The sequence below is a fragment of the Orycteropus afer genome, unplaced genomic scaffold (assembly GCF_000298275.1).
Source record: "Orycteropus afer afer isolate SDZICR_OR568_19922 unplaced genomic scaffold, OryAfe1.0 scaffold00035, whole genome shotgun sequence".
Classification (NCBI taxonomy): domain Eukaryota; kingdom Metazoa; phylum Chordata; class Mammalia; order Tubulidentata; family Orycteropodidae; genus Orycteropus; species Orycteropus afer.
The window spans coordinates 18,038,586-18,056,699 of NW_006921622.1; the positions used below are offsets into that span (position 1 = coordinate 18,038,586).

The window sequence follows — 18,114 nt, forward strand, 5'->3', positions numbered from 1 at the left end:
CCTGGTTGAGTAGCTGGGCAGCTGGTGGTAGTTATTTCCCATGATGAGACTGGCAATCAGCTCCATGGTGGGATCTACCACAAGCAGCTGCTTCAGGGATGGGATCTGCTTCCCATATATAAGCAGCAGCTTTGGAAATGGTCTCCAGCTTATGGCACGCTTGAGCCCTGCATGTAGCCAAGTCATTGTTTAGCAGCCTGCCATGCTGTGCCTATCATGGGACTTTCAATGGACTTGAATCAATGCCTGCCGTGTTGTAACATCAGGACTGTGCCATTTTATTTGTCAACCTTGGGCTTGTTAGCCTCAGCAGCCAGTAGCTGCCTGAGTTAAGAGATGCCTCTAGCTTCAGTGGGCTGGGAGCAAAAGGCAGAGCTGAAGCCCAAGGACGAGGAGCTTTCACACAGATTCTAGAGTCTGGCACTTGGAACTCGGACTTCTAGCCTCCCAAAATTGTAAGAATAAACTCCTGTTTGTTAAAGCCATCCATTTGTGGTATATTTCTGTCAGAGTGGTAACCAAAACAATACTAAATTGGAGTTGGGTGATCAACAGACCAGAAAGAACACAGGGAAGCAGTGTGATATTCTGAAAAGGCACATGGGTCAGGAGACCAGGGTTCTTACGCTCCCCAGCCACTATGTGACCTAATCAGTTATTTTCTACAAAAAAAAAAGGGGGGGGGGGCTGGATGGGTTAACTTTCTAGGGTTCTAGGGAAAAAAAAAAAAGTTGCCAAGAGTCTACTCCAACTCATAGCAACCCATGTGCTGCAGAAGAGAAATGTACTCCATAGGGTTTGCAATCACTGTGATCTTTTGGAAGTAGATTTCCAGGCCTTTCTTCTGAGGTGCCTCTGGTAGATTCGAATTGCCAATCTTTTGTTAGTAGGTGAGTGCTTACCCATTTGCACCACTTTGGAACTCCTATAGGGTTCAGTAACTCTCAATTATTTCCTCTACTTGCTTTCTTTTCAAATTAACTTTAACATCTAGGAATCACTAGAAACGGAGGAAGGATTAATGGTGCACTCTGTCCATAAAATGTATCAAGTCCCATATAAAACAAGAGGACTTTTGAGAAAGAATTATGAATCATGCTTTAAAGTTTAATATGATTGATGGAGGAGGTTCTTTTAGTACAGAGTCATTAATATTTGTTAACAGAAAAGACCCATAAGCCACTTTTCAGTCAGATCTGATAATAATCAGATTTAAATAATTATTTAAATAATCATTTAACATAAGGGGAAAAGATCTTTCTTAGATCTTTTAAACCAAGCCACTGCAGAATACCTCCCCCACAAAAAATAACCAACTGCCATTGACTAGATTCCAATTCTTAACTACCCTGTAGGACAGAGTAGAACTGCCCCCAAGGGATTTCTAAGGCTGTAAATTTTTACAGAAGCAAACTGCCTCATCATGGGCATGGCCTCATCATGGAATGGCCGATGGGTTTGAACTGCCAACCTTCTGGGTAGCAGCCGAATGCTTTAACCATTGCACCACCAGAGCTCCTTCTGCAGAATACCAGTGTTATTTTAATGCAGAACAAGTCATTATTATGAAATTATAAAAAACTCGCAATGGGCTAAATATGTAAAGTACTTAGATTGCTGAGGAAAAATATAGCTTTCAAGTTGAAGCTCTTTTTTTTTCCCCCTTCTTTTCCAGAAGCTGCAATATTTGCAGCATAGTTTGGATACATTAATCTCTTGTTAATTTTGGAAGCTGCTGAAGTGACACATCCTCCTCCACTTCCCTTTCTCAATTTCAGTAAGAAGATGCAGGCGTCTATGACAATCACAGCAGTATCGGGAGCAACTGACCGGGTCACCAGTAACAAGTACTATCACTCTGAACTGGGAGCTAGTGATAGCCTTCCCTGAACAAATAAAAAGGTTTGTTGCTCAAACTTTCCAACAGTTTTATAAATCCCTTGTTGTTGTTGTTGGGCGCCGTTAAGTCAGCTCTGACTCATACCAACCCTGTGTACAACAGAACAAACCAGTGTCTGGTTGTGTACCATCCTCAAAATCCTTGCCATACTTGTGCCCATTGTTGCAGCCACTCCGTGATCCCCCTTGTTAAGAGTCTTCCTCTTTTTTGCTGACCTTCTCCTTTACCAAACATGATATATTTCTCCAGGTAATGGTCCCTTCTGACAACATGACTAAAGTAGGTGGGATTCGCCCTTCCAAGGAGCATTCTGGCTGCACTTCCAGGACACATTTGTTTGTTCTGGCACTCCACTGTATGTTCAGAATTCTTCGCCAACACCATTATTCAAAGGCCTCAACTCTTCTTTAGTCTTCCTTATTCACTGTCCAGCTTTCACATGCATATGAGGCTACTGAAAATACCACGCTTTAGACAAACTGAATGATCTGGCATGCCTAGGCAAAGGGAATATATCTATGACCATATATAAGGCTGGCAGACAATATTTGTACATCTGTATCTAAGAATGTCTGAATATATAATTGAGCTAACAAGGGGCAAAGTTATGGTAACTTCTTGGCCATAGCCAACTACCCTGAAAGAGGAAGTACTTGGGCCTGTGGGCTCAGACCATGGTCACAGGAGACATCAAGCTCAACTGGTATAACACACTATACAAAAACATTGTTCTACATCCTACTTTGGTGAATAGTGGCTGGGGTCTTAAAAGCTTGCAAGTGGGCATCTAGATGCAACAATGGGTCTTTCCTCATCCAGAGCAAACAAGAATGAAGAAAACCAAAGACATATGGAAACCATTAGTCCAAGGGACTAGTGTACCACAGGAACCTCAGCCTATTATGACCATGAGACCAGAAGAACCTGGTGCCCAACTACCCATCAACCACTCGGAAAGGGATCAGTGCTGGAGATTCTGGATAGAGTGGAAGAACAATGTGGAACAAAACTCAAAATCATAAAAAAGACCAGGTTTACTAGTGTGATAGAGCCTGGTAAGATCCCCAAAACTATGGCCCCTAGTCACCCTTCAGGTCTGGAACTGAACTCACTCTCATGGCTTCCAGCCAAACAATAGACTGGCATATAAAGTGAACATTTACATCAGGTAGACACACTCCTTAGACTGATCAGTCATGGGAGAACAGAAGAACAGTGCTTACACAGGGAGACAGCCCAAGGGGCAGGAATGCATAGGAAAGAAGGACAAGGGAAGAGGTGACTATGGGGAGAAAGTGGGAAGAAAGCAGTTACATTGTGGGGGAATTGCAGTCAATGTCATGAAACAAATGTATATGAACTGTTGTATGGAAAATGAATTTGCTCTGTAAACTTTCACCCAAATCACAATAAAAATTAAAAAAAAAAAAAAAAGATGGTGCATTCTACTGTCAACTCCTGGGCTTGTTCTGACTGATGGTATTGAGCTTCTCCATCTCATCTTTCCATGAATGTAGTCCATCTGATTCCTATGTATTTCATCTAGTAAATTCCATGTATATAGTCACAGTTCATACAATTGAAAAAAGGTATCTTCAATGAACAAGTTGTTGATCTTACAAAACACTATCATGCGATTTCCAGCATCATTTCCTTCACCAAGGCCATATTTTCCAACTACTTGCAATGTTTCCAACTTTTATCTTCCACACATCAGTAATCATCAATACATCTTGATTGCCTTTTTAGTCAATTTCAGACTGCAGAAGTTGGTAAAAATTCAATTTCTTCATCTTTGGCTTTAGGGGTTTGTGCATAAATTTGAATAGTAGTATTAATTGGTCTTCCTTGTAGGTGTACAGACATTATCTTATCACTGACTTCAGCACTACAGGATAGATCTTAAAAGGTTCTTTTTCACGAGGAATGAGATGCCATTCCTCTTCAATTTGTCACTCCTGGCATAATAGACCATATGACTGTCTGATTCAAAATGGCCAATTCCAGTCCATTTCAAGGCACTAATGCCTAAGATATTGATCTTTATGTGTTTCTTTTCATTGTTTGACAACTTCCAGTTTTCCTAGATCATACTTTGTAATTCCATGTTCTGATTATCAATGAATGTTTGCAGCTGTTTCTTCTTTTTTTGAGTAGCTGATAGGCTACCATGTCAGTTCCCATTCATAGACACCTTACATATAACAGAACGTAGTATTACCCACTCCTATGCCATCCTCACACTCATTGATATGCTTGAGCCTTCTGTGTCAGCCATCTCATTGAAGGTCTTCCTCTTTTTCACTGACCTTCTACTTTACCAACCATGATGTCCTCCTCTAGGAATTGGTCCCTGCTGAGAATACATGAGCTGAAGTGATAGGAGTTTGGACTTGAAAATTGCCAACAGAGGTGGTGAGGTGCAGTATATTACTTGGTATGGCTCTCATAGCCACAGTCTTTGTGACTCCCACAAGATGACTGGGTGGAGCTATGTAAATGTAAGGTGCTTGTGGCCCACCAAGGGGATTGGATAGCTTGTGAGTAATGTAAATAAGGTACATGGCACCCTTGTGGGGATCCAAAAAAAAAACCAAACTCACTGCCATTGAGTCAGATCTGACTCATAGTGACCCCTCCTTGGGTTTCTGAGGCGGTATCACTACGGAAGTAGATTTACCAGTCTTCCTTCGAAGGAGTGGTGGGTTTGAACTGCCAACCTTGTGGGGGTGGGGCCATGCAAATAAGGAGTATGAAACCTAAAGTGGGGATTTGTTAGTTTTGTCATTCTGCTAGGCTTAAAATGAGCCCTCCTAGGGGAAGAAGGGAGGATCTCACTGCCATCAAGAGGGAAGAGCTGGAGATGGAGCAGAGCATGTCCTTGGACCCGAGATCCCTGCACCAGACCTCCTAGGCAGACAGACGACAGAGATGACCAGCAGAAACAACTGGAGAGACATCTGGCAGAAAACAGCTGGCTGAGACGACGGTAGCAGTGGAACCAAGAGGCACAAGATAGATCAGTGGGCTTTCTGGCCCATGGAATGAGAAAGCTGAGTGCCTTTGGCCAGAAGGCTTGCTGGCAGAGTGGGTTGCACCTATCAACAGATCTAAAAGAGTTTTATAACATTTGCCAGGGCAGGGCAGAGGCCAGGGCAAGAGCCAGAGAAGGGAGACTGTCCTGATTGAACAACTGTATCCTGAGTGTGTTTCTGAAACTGATTTGTAAACTGTTACTTCCCTGCTAAACCCCATAATTGTGAGCATTATCTGTGAGTTTTGTGTGGCCATTGCAATGAATTATTAAACCCAGAAAAGAAGTAGTGAGTACTATGGGAGGAACAGTTGGTGTCAGAGTGGGTAAAAAAAGGTTTAGAGGGTGGTGGCATGCCTTGACTCACACATGAATCAGCTTTGGGTTGTGGATGGTGACTCTGTCTCCCCCTTATGAGGTTGGAGGAGGTCAGAGAATGCAGCCCCCATGCTGTTTTTGCAGGAGCTATTTTCAAAGTAGGAAGATAGTCTGACAGGGATGAGAAGGTTTTTGATTTTTACCTCAATTTCTTTACATATCTATTTAGATGTTCTGTTTCTCTTTAGAGAGTTTTGGCAGTTTGAGTCTGCAGTGCAGTAAATTACTTAATATGGCCCTTTCAGCCATGGTCTTATAACTCCCACCAAATGACTGGGTGGGACTATGCAAATAAGGTGCTTGTGGCCCACCAAGGGGATTGGATAGCTTGCTAATAATGCAAATTAAGGTACATGGCACCCTTTATGGAAGTGGGACCATGCAAATAAGGTATATGAAATCCTAACGAGGGGATTGGTCAGTTTGCCATTCCATTAGGCTTAAAATGAGCCATCCCAGAGGTGGAGAATTAGGGGAATGGGGGGCACCTCATGACCATCAAGAAGAGCTGGGAATGTCCTTTGGACAACATGTTCCTATGCTGAGAACCTCTCTGACCCAGGAGATATAAAGAAGGCTATAACAGTGGAGAACATGAGAGACAGCAGGAAGTGGCATAAGAGAAACAGCAGTAGCAGAACAAGGAGACACTATGGTGGTGTTCCTGGCCCACAGAATGAGAAAGCTGAGTGTCTTGGGGCAAGAGGCTTGCTGACACAGTAGATGCCTCTGGCCACTTGCTGGAGCTAAGCCTGCCTACCCACAAAGCTAGAGCTGAGTGCCTTTGGACCAAGGCTTACTTACAAGAAGAGCTAAAAGAGCTTTGTTAACACTTGCCTGAGCAGGGCAGAGAAAGGCCTGCCTGTTCTGTGGGTGCGGTTGAGGCTCTCCTGACTGGAGAAGTACATCTCGAGCATTCCTGAGCTTAAATTGTAACCTGTTACTTCCCTAGTAATTCCCATAACTGTACTGTCTGTGAGTTCTGTACGTAATGAATTCAGAAACCCAGCAGAGAAATAGAGTGTGCTGAGGAAGAAAAAGCTTTGTGTCACAACTGGTAAAAAGGTTGGAGGATGGAAGCATGTCTGATCTCCAACTCATAGAAATCAGCCTTGGGCTGTTGATCTAGATCTTCCTTCTTCTTCTTGTAAAGTTAAATAAAGTCAGATGTCTTTGCCATGCCATTTTTTACAGTGTACTTTTAGGAATTTATCCACTGCATCTAGATTATCAAATGTGGTGGCCTCTAGTTTTTCACAAAATTCCCTCATAACCATTTCTATTTCTCTAAGTTCAGTAGTAATGTCTCTTCTTCCATTCCTGACTTACTAACTTGAGTCTTCTCTCCTTTTTTATTGGGCAAATTAGCAAACATTCTGTCAATGTTATTGATCTTTGCAAAGAACCAACTTTTTTTTTTTAATTTTCTCTATTATTTTTCTATTCTCTATTGCATTTATTTTCACTCTCATCTATATTACCTTCCTTTTTCTTATTTTGGGTTAAGTTGGATCTTTTTTTTTTTTTTTTTCAGTTTCTTAATGTGGAAAGTTAGATTATTCATTTAAGATGTTCTTCTTTTAATACATTTTATTATGGCAAAATGTGTTGTTGCTGTTGTTAGGTGCCATCGAGTCATCTCCGACTCATAGTGACCTTACATACAACAACAAAACACTGCCTGATCCTGTGCCAGCCTCACTATCCTTGCTATACCTGAGCCCATTGTTACAGTCGCTGTGTCAATCCACATTGTTAAAAGCCTTCCCTTTTTCGTTGACCCTCCACTTTACCAAGCATGATGTCCTTCTCCAGAGAATAGTCCCTTCTGACAACATGACCAAAGTAGATGAGACAAAGTCTGGCCATTCTCACTTCCAAGGAGCATGGTTGCATTTCTTTCAGAACAGATTTGTTAGTTATTTTAGCAGTCTGCGGTACTTTCAGTATTCTTCATCAATACCACAAACCAAAACCATCAACTCTTCTTTGGTCTTCCTTATTCATTGTCCAGCTCTCACATGCATGTGGCAAACCAAAAAACAAACTCATTACCGTTGAGTCAATTTCGACTCAGAGCAACCCCACCTTTGGCTTTTGAGGCAGTATCTTTTTTTTTTTGGTTTAACAAACAGGAGTTTGTTGTATTACAGTTCAGAGGCTTTAAGTCTGAGTTCAAAGTGCCAGGCTCTAGGGACTGGGTGAAAGCCCCTCAACTTGGGGCTTCAGCTCTGCCTCCTGCTCCTGGCCCACTGAAGCTAGAGGCTTTTCTTCACTCAGACAGCTGATGGCTGCTGAGGGTGACAAAACCAAGGTTGACAAGTAGCAAGGCACAATCCCAATGTTACCAAACCACATGGCAGGATATTGATTCAAGTCCACTGAAAGTCCTAAGTTTGGTAGCATGGCAGGCTGTTGAACAACAACTCAGCTACATGCAGGGTTCAAGCGTGCCATAAGCTAGAGACCATTCCCAAAGCTGCTTCTTACATACAGGAAGCAGACCACATCCCTAAGCAGCTACTCAGCTGCTCCAATAGATTCCACTACAGAGTTAATTACCAATATCACCATGGAGAGTAACTACATCCAGCTGCCCAGTCACTCAACCAGGCCCAGCCAAGTTGACACACAAACTTAACTATCACAAGATGCCCCAAGATAGACTTGAAGCTCCAACCTTTTAGTTAGCAGCCAAACGTGTTAATCATTTACACCACCTTGAGGCAGTATCTTTAGTGAAGTAGATTGCCTAGTCTTCCTTCCAAGGAGTGGCTAGTGGGTTTGAACTGCCAGCCTTCTGGTTAGTAGTCAAATGCCTTAGCTGCGCCACCAGAGTTCCTACATGCATATGAGGATATTGATAGGCGTACCTTACTTTTCAAGGAGACATCTTTGCATTTCAGCACTTGAAAGAGGTATTTTGCAGCAGATTTGCCCAATGCAATACATTGTCAGATCTCTTGATGTCTTTTTCCTTTACTGTTGATTGTAAAACCAAGTAATAGGAGGTCTCTGATAACTTCCAATCTTTTATCCGTTTATCATGACACTGCTTAATGGTCCATTTGTGAGGATTTTTGTTTTTCTTATATTGAAGTGTAATCCAACTGCAGACTGTAGTCTTCAATCTTCATCAGCAAGTGCTTCAAGTCATCCTCACTTTCAACAAGCAAAGTTGTGTCATCTGAGTATCACAGGATTCTTCCCCCAATCCTGATGTCACATTCTTCTTCATATCCAAGAAGTCCAGCTTCTCGGATTATTTGCTCAGCATACAGATTGAATAAGTATGGGGAAAGGATACAACCATGATTCACTCTCTTCCTGATTTTAAACCATGTAGTATCTCCTTGTTCTGTTTGAACGACAGCCTCCTAGTCTATGTACAGGTTGCTCATGAGTACAATTAAGTGTTCTGGAATTCCCATTCTTCTCAATGTTATCCATAATTTGTTCTGATCCACACAATCAAATGCTTTTGCATAGTCAGTAAAACACAAGTAAACATCTTTCTGTACTCTTTGCTTTCAGCCAAGAATCTGACATCAGCAATGATATTCCTCGTTCCATGTCCTCTTCTGAATCCAGCTTGCATTTGTGGAAGTTCTCTGTCAATATACTGTGCAACTATTTTAAATTATCTTTAGTAAGATTTTACTTGCATGTGATATTAATGATATTGTTCGATAATTTCCACATTCTGTGGGATCACATTTCTATGGAATGGGTACAAATATGAATCCCTTCCAGTCAGCTGTCCAGGTAGCTGTCTTCCAAATCTCTTGGCACAGCCGAGTGAGTGCCTCCAGCACAGCATCCATTTGTGGAAACATCTCATGGGTATTCTACTAATTCTTGGAGCTTTGTTCTTCACCAATTCCTTCAGTGCAGCTTCAGCTTCTTCCTTTAATACTATTTGTTCTTGATCATATGCCACCTCCTGACAGTGCCACTATGTATTTCTTCCATCTTCTTTTGATGTTTCCTGTATCATTCAGTATTTTGCCCACGGAATCTTTCAATATTGCAACTCAAGGCTTGAATTTTTCCTTCAGTTCTTTCAGCTTGAGAAATGCTGAGTGCTTTCTTCCCTTTTGGTTTTCTAACCCCAGGTCTTTGCACATTTCATTATAATTGACTTTTTATTCTTGATCTGTTCTTTGAAATCCTATACTCAGCACTTTTATCTTGTCATTTCTACCATTTGCTTTAGCTACTCTCCATTCAAGGGCAAGTTTCAGAGTCTCTTCTGACATCCATTTTGGTCTCTTCTTCCTGTGTTTTTAATGACATTTTGCTTTCTTCATGGATGATGTTTTGATGTCATCCCACAATTCCTGTGGTTTTTGGTCATTGGTGTTCAGTGATGTATCAAAACTATTCTTTAGATGGTCTCCAAATTCAGGAGGGATATAATCAAGGTCATATTTTGCCTCTCATGGACTTCCTTTTTGTTTGTTTGTGTTATTTATTGTTTTTTATTGTGATTTGGGTGAAAGTTTACAGAACAAATTCACTTTCCATACAGCAGTTCACATACACTTTGTCACATGACATTGATTACAATTTACCCCAATGTAACAGCTCCCTTCTCACTTCTTCCAGGCAGTTCCCTCTTCCCTGTGTCCATCCCTCCATGCACTCCTGCCCTCTGAGCTGTCTCCCTGTGCATAAACAGCCCTTCTTTCTCCCATGATTGTTCTTTCCAAGGAGTATATCTACCACAGGTAAATGTTCAACTCACATGCCTGTCTTTTGTTTGGATGGAAGTCAGAGGTGTGGGGTCAATTCCAGACCTGAAGGGCAGCTAGGGGCCATAGTCAGTGGTTCCACCAGGCTCTATCAGACCAGCAAACCTGGTGTCCCCCCCCCCCTTTTTTTTTCCCAAATGATTTTGAGTTTTGTTCCACATTGTTCTCCCTCTTTACGCAGGATCTCCTCTATAGATCTCCCTCCAGGTGGTTGACAGTGGTAGCTGGGCACCATCTAGTTCTTCTGGCCTCATAGTCGTATGGGCTGCAGATTGCATGGTGTATCAGTCACTAGGATCAGGGACTTTTGTTTTCAGCTTCAACTTGAACTTGCTTATGAGCATTTGATGGTCTAATCCACAACCAGCTCCTGGCCTTGTTTTGGCTGAAGATAATGAGCTTCTCCATCACCTCTTGCCACAGATGGCAAAATATACGTAGCAAAAAAATAGTCATTTTAACCATTTTAAAGTGTACAATTCAGTGAGATTAATTCATTCAACGTGCTGTACAATCATCACCACTATTATGAGTTTATCACCTCAAACAAAAATTCAGTACCCTTTAGTCAATAACTTCCGTCTTCCCCTAACCCCACCCCCTGGTAAACAGAAATAAACTTTGCTGTTGTGTATCGGTCTATTCTACATATATAAGTGGGATCATACAATATTTTTCATCTGGATTATTTCATTATAAGAGCTCAAGTGGCATAGTGGTTCAAACATGGCTGCTAACCTAAAGCTGGGGATTTGAACCCACCAGAAACTCCGTAGGAGAAGGAAGAGGCAGCCTGCTTTTATAAAGATTTACAGCCTTGGAAACACTATAGAGCAGTTCTACTCTGCCCTAAAGCGTCCTATGCATAGGAATCGACTCAATGGCAGTGGGTTTGGGAGGGTATTTCATTTTTGTTTTCAAGGTTCATTCCTGTCATACCATGTAACAGAATCTCATTTCTCTTTATGGCAAAATAATATTCCATAATAATATTAGGTACACCACATTTTGTTTGTCTATTCATCTGTTTATGGACACTTGGGTTGTTTCTAACTTTTGGCTATTGTGAATAACCGTATCACTTTTCTTAAAAAATAATTATAAAATAAATTTTTGTTGAATAAATTTTTGTTAACACACACACACACAAAGGTGAACAAACTTCAATTATATAGCTCAATGGTTTCACAATATGAACACACTCATGTAACCAGTGTCTAATCCATAAATGTATTATTTTACCTTTCTTATATTACCTTTCATATGTTGTGGCAGGAAAAAGCAGCTTTGACTTCAACAGATAGTTAGAGTTTTATTAAATCAACATTATCATTTGAGTAATTTGAATGAGAGATATCAAACATCTGTGAAGACAGGCACTGATGCAGTTTTGCCCAGTAATTGAGCAATGACACATTTATCCTGAATTCACTATCAATCTTTCTATGTCAGTCTCTAGACCTGTCAAAATCAATACAGACATCATAACATTCAGAATGTCAGAAATTGGGATTAGGATGGGTTGCACTCAATACAAATATCATAAATACTTAGAATGTCAAAGATTGGTATCAGTATGGAATAGGTAAACAAGCGCACAGTTCCCTCCTGCTGTTTCCCATTGGAAGGGGCCTAGAGTGGTTTGATAGATGAGTCTTGGAAGGTTTTCTTTTTCTAGTTTTCAATTTTATCAAATTTAAGGCAACAAGTCAAAAAAAGTTGTTTACCTTTTGGGCCTTCAGGTGGACATCATATTGCTCACACAACGTACTGGTGGTATCATGAGAAGTTTTATAAAATGGCTTTGCTTTTATTCTTTAACCTTTTAAGTTTCTTAAAAGGTCTGCTTCTACACATATACAAGTGGGCCTATTCTTAATTAAAACATCTATCAACATACATGATTATTAAGAATCAGGAATGCTTCATGGTAGGCACTATACTGAAAGACATTAACTAGTATTCATATTATAGTCTATGCATAAGTATAGGGTTCACACACTTGGAAGGCACCTTGGGAACTGATCACACATCATTGTATCTCAGGAACTACCACAACTGAAACCAGCACGCTGTATGAAGAACTATTTTAATGTAATCAACTTTATTTTAAATTAATACAACCAGCAAATGAGAATTCAAAAGCAATCATTGGCAGAAAATTCTTACTCACCATTACCTAGATCAACACAGTGTAAATAAATATATAAGCTTACTGAACAGTTGTCAAAATGAAGTCCTAGATTAGAAATAAACACCCAAACTCTTTGTAAAAATGCTGAATAGATTGGAATTAAAAAGTATATACTAAAAGGGCAAAAAAGGGTAGAGAAAGCAATATATATTGAACACATACAGTCTTCCTAGTTTGAGCAAATCAGAAAAGTTGTTAATGCCTTACTTACACTTTCATATACGTGACCTCAAAGTTAGTAACCATTAGGAGCAAGAATTAAAATCCAGCTTCCTGATTCAAGTCCAGCAACCTCAAGACACTATTAAGACAACATTCAATAGCCCTCTGCGGGAAGAAGCTGTATTACTCTGAGAGAGCACCGAAGGGGACCCAGTAGGCAGGCGTCATTTCCCACGTAGCCTCCCTTCCAACCCCCAAACGGAGAAAACGGAGCGGAAGAGGGTGGTTCCCGGAAGCCCTCGGAGGAGACGGGACTACATTTCCCAGAAGCACGCGGGGCAGGGCAAAGGGAGGGCGTCGGGGATGTTACTGGACAGGCCTTTCCCGGTTATGACAAGGTAAATGCCGGCACCGCGGCTCCGAGGGAAGAGTAGTTTACGGTCTGCGCCTCTTCCTCGCTTAGATTTGTAGCAGTAGTCCTCCTGAATCATCCCGACATGACAAAAACTACTCCCCCAACCTGGCAACTTCGGGATGCCGGGCCCCAACTCATATCTCTTCCACTTGATGGGTCTAGAGCGCTTCCGAGATGCCTATGGAACCGGTGAATTAGGCTAGAAAGGTGAAAGCTTAAGGCACCGCTTTCTAGAGTTGACAATACATAATGGTTTCTCGTTCCCTTCCCAGTCCTCCCCCAAACCTATTAAATTGGGCAGGAACTAGGCTGTGCCTGGCTTCCTGGGGCTCCACGTAAAGGATGTTACTCCCTCCCTTAGGACTGTCTTGTAGCAGGAGCCCTCCATTCCCCTTTGCTTGCTTCTCGGACTTCCTTAACTCTGGGAGGCGAAACTTGTTGAAGATCTGTTGACCAAGCACTGCTAAGCATTTTCACCCATCACCCCTATTCCTCTTATCTACCCTTTACGGTGGTGTCATTACTGTAATTTGAGAAGCTAAGTAACTTGCCTTAGGTCACAATTTAAACAGCAGAACTTAAGGTTCTCACCGAGCCAGTCCGGATCTAATGACCGTTGCTTATGTCTCACTACCTTTCTCAAACCTTAACCTAAAAGAAGAAAGGCGCTGGGGGCCGCGGAATCATTTTTATTTGCTCACTAGCGTCGACGGCCCTGCTTTAGACTCAGGCGCACAACCACCCTCACTTGCCCTGCGCACTCCGCCAGTTGGGCCTTGCTGGCTAGGACGCTTTGGTCTGGCCTGGGCTTCCCCTACGTTGTTCAAAAAAAACAGTTAGGGCTCTCTGCGGACAGAACCGGAGCGATCGCCCTTGGGCAGTTGTTTCTCTTCTCGTTCACCCTTTCCCGGGCCTTTCTTGTTAGAACCGCGAACCCGGACGTGTTAGCGCAGCGGCCGTAGGGTGGGTGGGTGGAGTTTCCAGAAAGACAGCCGCGGCAGCTGCAGCTTGTGCGTCCTCTACTGACTCTGGGGCGGGGCTGTTGGGGTGGGCGCGGGCAAACGGACCCCGCCGGGATGGGCGGTGTGGCTGCTCCGCCAGGGTGTTCTGGGTGGGAGAGAGGCTTCGCGACCACTGGTGGTCGAACTCCCTCTGCCTTCTTCTAGAGATGCTCTTCCTCTCGGTGAGTTGTTTTTCTGCCTTCACGGGCCGGGTTCTCAGGGTTGGTCACGCCCCGGGGAGGAGGAAGGAGTCGGACAACCTAGGCCTGTGTGCCCTGGACTGACTAGCAGCGCTCGCCGACCTCCCCCCTTGGGGTATGTTGATCCGCGGCTGCGCTCCATGTTCCAGTTTCATGCAGGCTCCTGGGAAAGCTGGTGCTGCTGTTGCTTGATTCCACCCGACAGACCTTGGAACCGGGGCCGGCACTGGCGGCTGGAGATGGCGGACACGAGATCTGTGCATGAAACCAGGTTTGAGGCTGCGGTGAAGGTGATCCAGAGTTTGCCGAAAAATGGTAAGTGCTCTGGGCCCCCGCTGAAGAAGCCTACTGCAGGGGCCCGAGTTCCTAAATCTCGCGCCCTTTAACCTTTCTTGTAGTCTTGCTTATTTAACCTACTTTTTTTCTGCATTTAAAAAGAATTAAAGGGGAGATACTGATTATGAATAAATGATCTGCTGATCTTTCAAGCCAGAAACAAAAAGACTATCTAGGTTTTAAGTAGTTTATGTTGTTGAAAACAAAAGTACGGTAATCAGCTAAAAGCTGTCAGCGGATTTGGGTGCATTGAAAAAAAAAAAAAATCAGGAATGAGTTGCCTGCAGCTGCATACTCATTAACTCTACAGTTTAAAACTTTTGATGGGAGAAAAAGGAAAGAATAACTAGTCACTAAATTATTTCATTTTAATAAACATATATTTATTGTTTTTCTTTTGTTTTTTTGTTTGCTATTATGCTATTTAGTGGTGTTCTCTTTTTTTGTGTTCCTATTGGACCCTCTTTGCAACTTTGAAGAAAAATAATTTGGGTGGTTCTCTTCAATTTTGTGTAATTTTTCTGAGTGCTTTCAATATTTTTGCCTTTATCATTTGTTGATTGGTCTTGAGCAATTCGACTGTGATATGTTTAGGTGTGGTTTTCTTCATTTTTATTCTGTTTGGGGTTTGAACTTGTATTTTGTATCTTTGACCAATGTTGAGAAGTTTGCAGCCATTATTTAGATTAATAAATCTAATTATTATTATTATTTTCTTTCTCTTTTTTTATTGTGATTTGGATGAAAATTTACAGAGCAAATTCACTTTCCATACAGCAGTTCACATATTATTATTTTCTTTTCTTATGGTAGTGAAGAGGCTTGGAGAGGGGAACTTTTACTTTTTGCTTCAAATCCTTCTGCATTATTTGAATTATCTTTCACAATAAATATGTCTAAAACAATGAGTTTTAAGTACTCTTACTCTGCTAGAGTTGCAAAACCAACAGAATACAATATTAATATATTACTCTAGTTTTTAACGTCATGTTTTTTGTTTTCATTAGTGCTTAAGGCATTTGATTGCTAACCCGAAGACTGGCAGTTCAAACCCACCAGCCACTCCTTGAAAGGAAGGTTGGGCAATCTACTTCTGTCGTGATACCACCTCAGAAACCCAAGGAGGGGTTGCTATGAGTTGGATGTGATTCGATGACAGTGAGCTTGGTTTTGTTTAGTAACCAAGTAATGAATATTTATTCAGCACAATTCATTAAATACATACTAATTTATTCAGTACTATGCTGAAAGTTTTGAAAATAAATTGCAGTGTGATAGATTGCTTTTATGTGGCCTTTCTTGCCATAATCTTGTAACTTCCACCATAATGGTTGGATAGGACTGCAGATAAAGGGCTTGTTGCCCACCAAGGGGATTCGACAGTTTGCTGATAATACAAATAAGATGCATGGCACTCTTCTGGGGATATGACCATGCAAATAAGATGTTTTGAACCCCAACAAAGGGATTGGTCAGTTTTGCCATCCTGCTAGGCTTAAAATGAGCCATCCCAGAAACAGACGGGGAACCTCACTGCCACCAAGAAGAGACGGAAGTAGAGCACATTCTTTGGACCCACGGCCCCTGTGCTGAGAACCTCCTAGACCCAGAGGGAAAGAGAGTTGTAACACTACCAATGGTGACAGATGGTGAGAAGCAGTTGCAGAGAAACGATGGCAGCAGAACCAGGAGACCAGTGTGAGATAGCGCAGTGGACTTTAGCAGTCCAGGGAGCAAGGCAGTACAGTGGGTGTGAAAGATCTGAGCATCTTTGGGCAAGAGGCTTCCTAGCAAACTGGGATACCTCCAGGCACTTGGCAGAGCTAGGATTGCTGACCCATAGAGCTAGATAGCTGAGTGCCTTCGGGCCAAGGCTTACTGGCAGAGTGGTGTGCCTCTGGGTACTTACTGGTAGAGCTAAAGAGTTTTTTAACACTTTGCCAAGCACAGCAGCCCAAGAGGCCAGAAGGGTCAAGGGGCTAAAAGAGATCTCAGGTCAGTGAGAGAGGTTTGCCTATAGTCATAGCCAAGAAGCTGTCCTGACAGGAGAATTGTATCCCAAGTCGTTCCTCATCCTGAATTGTGAACTGTTACTTCCCTAATAAACCCTGTAATTGTGAGTATTATCTTGAGTTCTTTGTGGCCATTGTAATGAATTCTTGGACCCAGCAGAGAAGGAGAGAGTACCAAGGGAGGGACACTTGGCATCAGAATTGGTTTTAAAAACAAAAGTTGAAGGGTGGAGGTATGTCTGGTCTCTACCTCATAGCAAGCATCCTTGGGCTGTTGATGCTGATAATGATTCTCTCCCTTGTGAATTTAGAGCAAGTCAGATGCCCCTGCCATGCCATTTTTACACAAATTACACGAAATAGCATTCCTCTTGTAACTTCAAAGCCACTTTTACTCTTTTCTCTCTTTTAGATAACAGAAAAACAAAGGTAGCATGGGAGGAAGACATTTGGAATTGAAAGATAAGAAAAAATGAAAACATGTAAAGACATAGGAACTTATTCAAGTATTGATTTCAGAATTGCTCAAGAGAGTTTTTACAAAGGTCCGATTCTAAGAATTTTACGTTAATGGAAATAATGTACGTTTACCCTTTTCCCGAAACCACATATTTTATGTATTTTTCGAAAATTAAAAGCTAGCCTTTTATCTTTAGTCTACTATCTTGGCATTATAAACCACTTATTTAAAAAAAACTGTAAGCCTGTCTACCACTGCTGACCTGTCTGAAAAGGATCACAGTAGAAGGTCCTAACAGAATGGGAGAAAATTATGGACCAAAACTGAAAATAATAAGAAAGGCCAGGCTTACTGGTCTGATAGACACTGATGACCACCAAGACTATGACTCTTAGACACCCTTCAAACTGAAAATTGAACTCACCCCCATGGCTCAACTTTCAGCCAAATGATAGGCCTATAAGGTGAACAATAAACCATGAAAGTGTTCACTCCTAAGAACAATCAACTATACTAGATTAAAAGAGCAGCATTTGCCCAGGGATAAAGATAAGAAGGCAGAAAGGGAAGGAAAGAAGGACAAAGGAAATGGTGAACACAGGGAGAAATGGAATACTGTTACAATGTAAGGATTGCAGTCAGTGTCACGAAATAAAATGTGTATGAACTGTTGAATGGAAAACTAATTTGCCCAGGAAACTCTCACCCAAATCACACTAAAAAAAAACAAATAGTACCAAAAGAGAGAAAGAAATACATGTAAATACCATTTTTATTTACATAACATCTAAGAAGGTATTGCCAAGTTGAGATTCCCTGGCCAGATAGCACTTGTGTGGGGGTATATGAATGACATGGTGGAGGAACCTTTAGGTAGACTTCTAACTTCACAAGGGGTAAAGAGGATCAAAATCAATAGCCCATGGTTGATTCCTATGGGATGGAGGTTAGACATTTCTCCACTCTCCAACCTTTGTACCAATTTTGACAATAACTCTCCCTCTCACGGCACTCTACTTCTGTGCTGGGTTCAATAGCTTGTTGCAGTGGCTACAGAGAACTAGCCAATAATACTCAAAATTATGGGGTTTATTAGTTTTGGTTCTCTAGTGCCACTGAGCAGGAGAAAGGGGTAAAACCCAGTCACTAGTGCTCAGACGGCTCCCTTGCTACCATCCCGAGAGGGACCGGGTCTCCGGGAGCAAGGTAAGCACGGGCGGGCTGGTGCTTACTCACTGATCTGCACTGAACACTTTCCCTTGTTACCC

General features: G+C 42.0%; 1 protein-coding gene across 1 annotated transcript in view; it reads left to right on the plus strand.

Annotated features, from left to right (window-relative positions):
• The first annotated feature begins 14,005 nt into the window (after positions 1–14,005).
• The window catches only part of ACBD5 (acyl-CoA binding domain containing 5), a 103,617-nt gene continuing 99,508 nt past the window's right edge, over positions 14,006–18,114 (plus strand). The window contains exons 1-2 of the mRNA XM_007936420.2: positions 14,006–14,020; positions 14,188–14,353. Of these exons, the coding sequence (XP_007934611.2) occupies positions 14,006–14,020; positions 14,188–14,353 (181 nt within the window). The remainder of the gene's footprint in view (positions 14,021–14,187; positions 14,354–18,114) is intronic.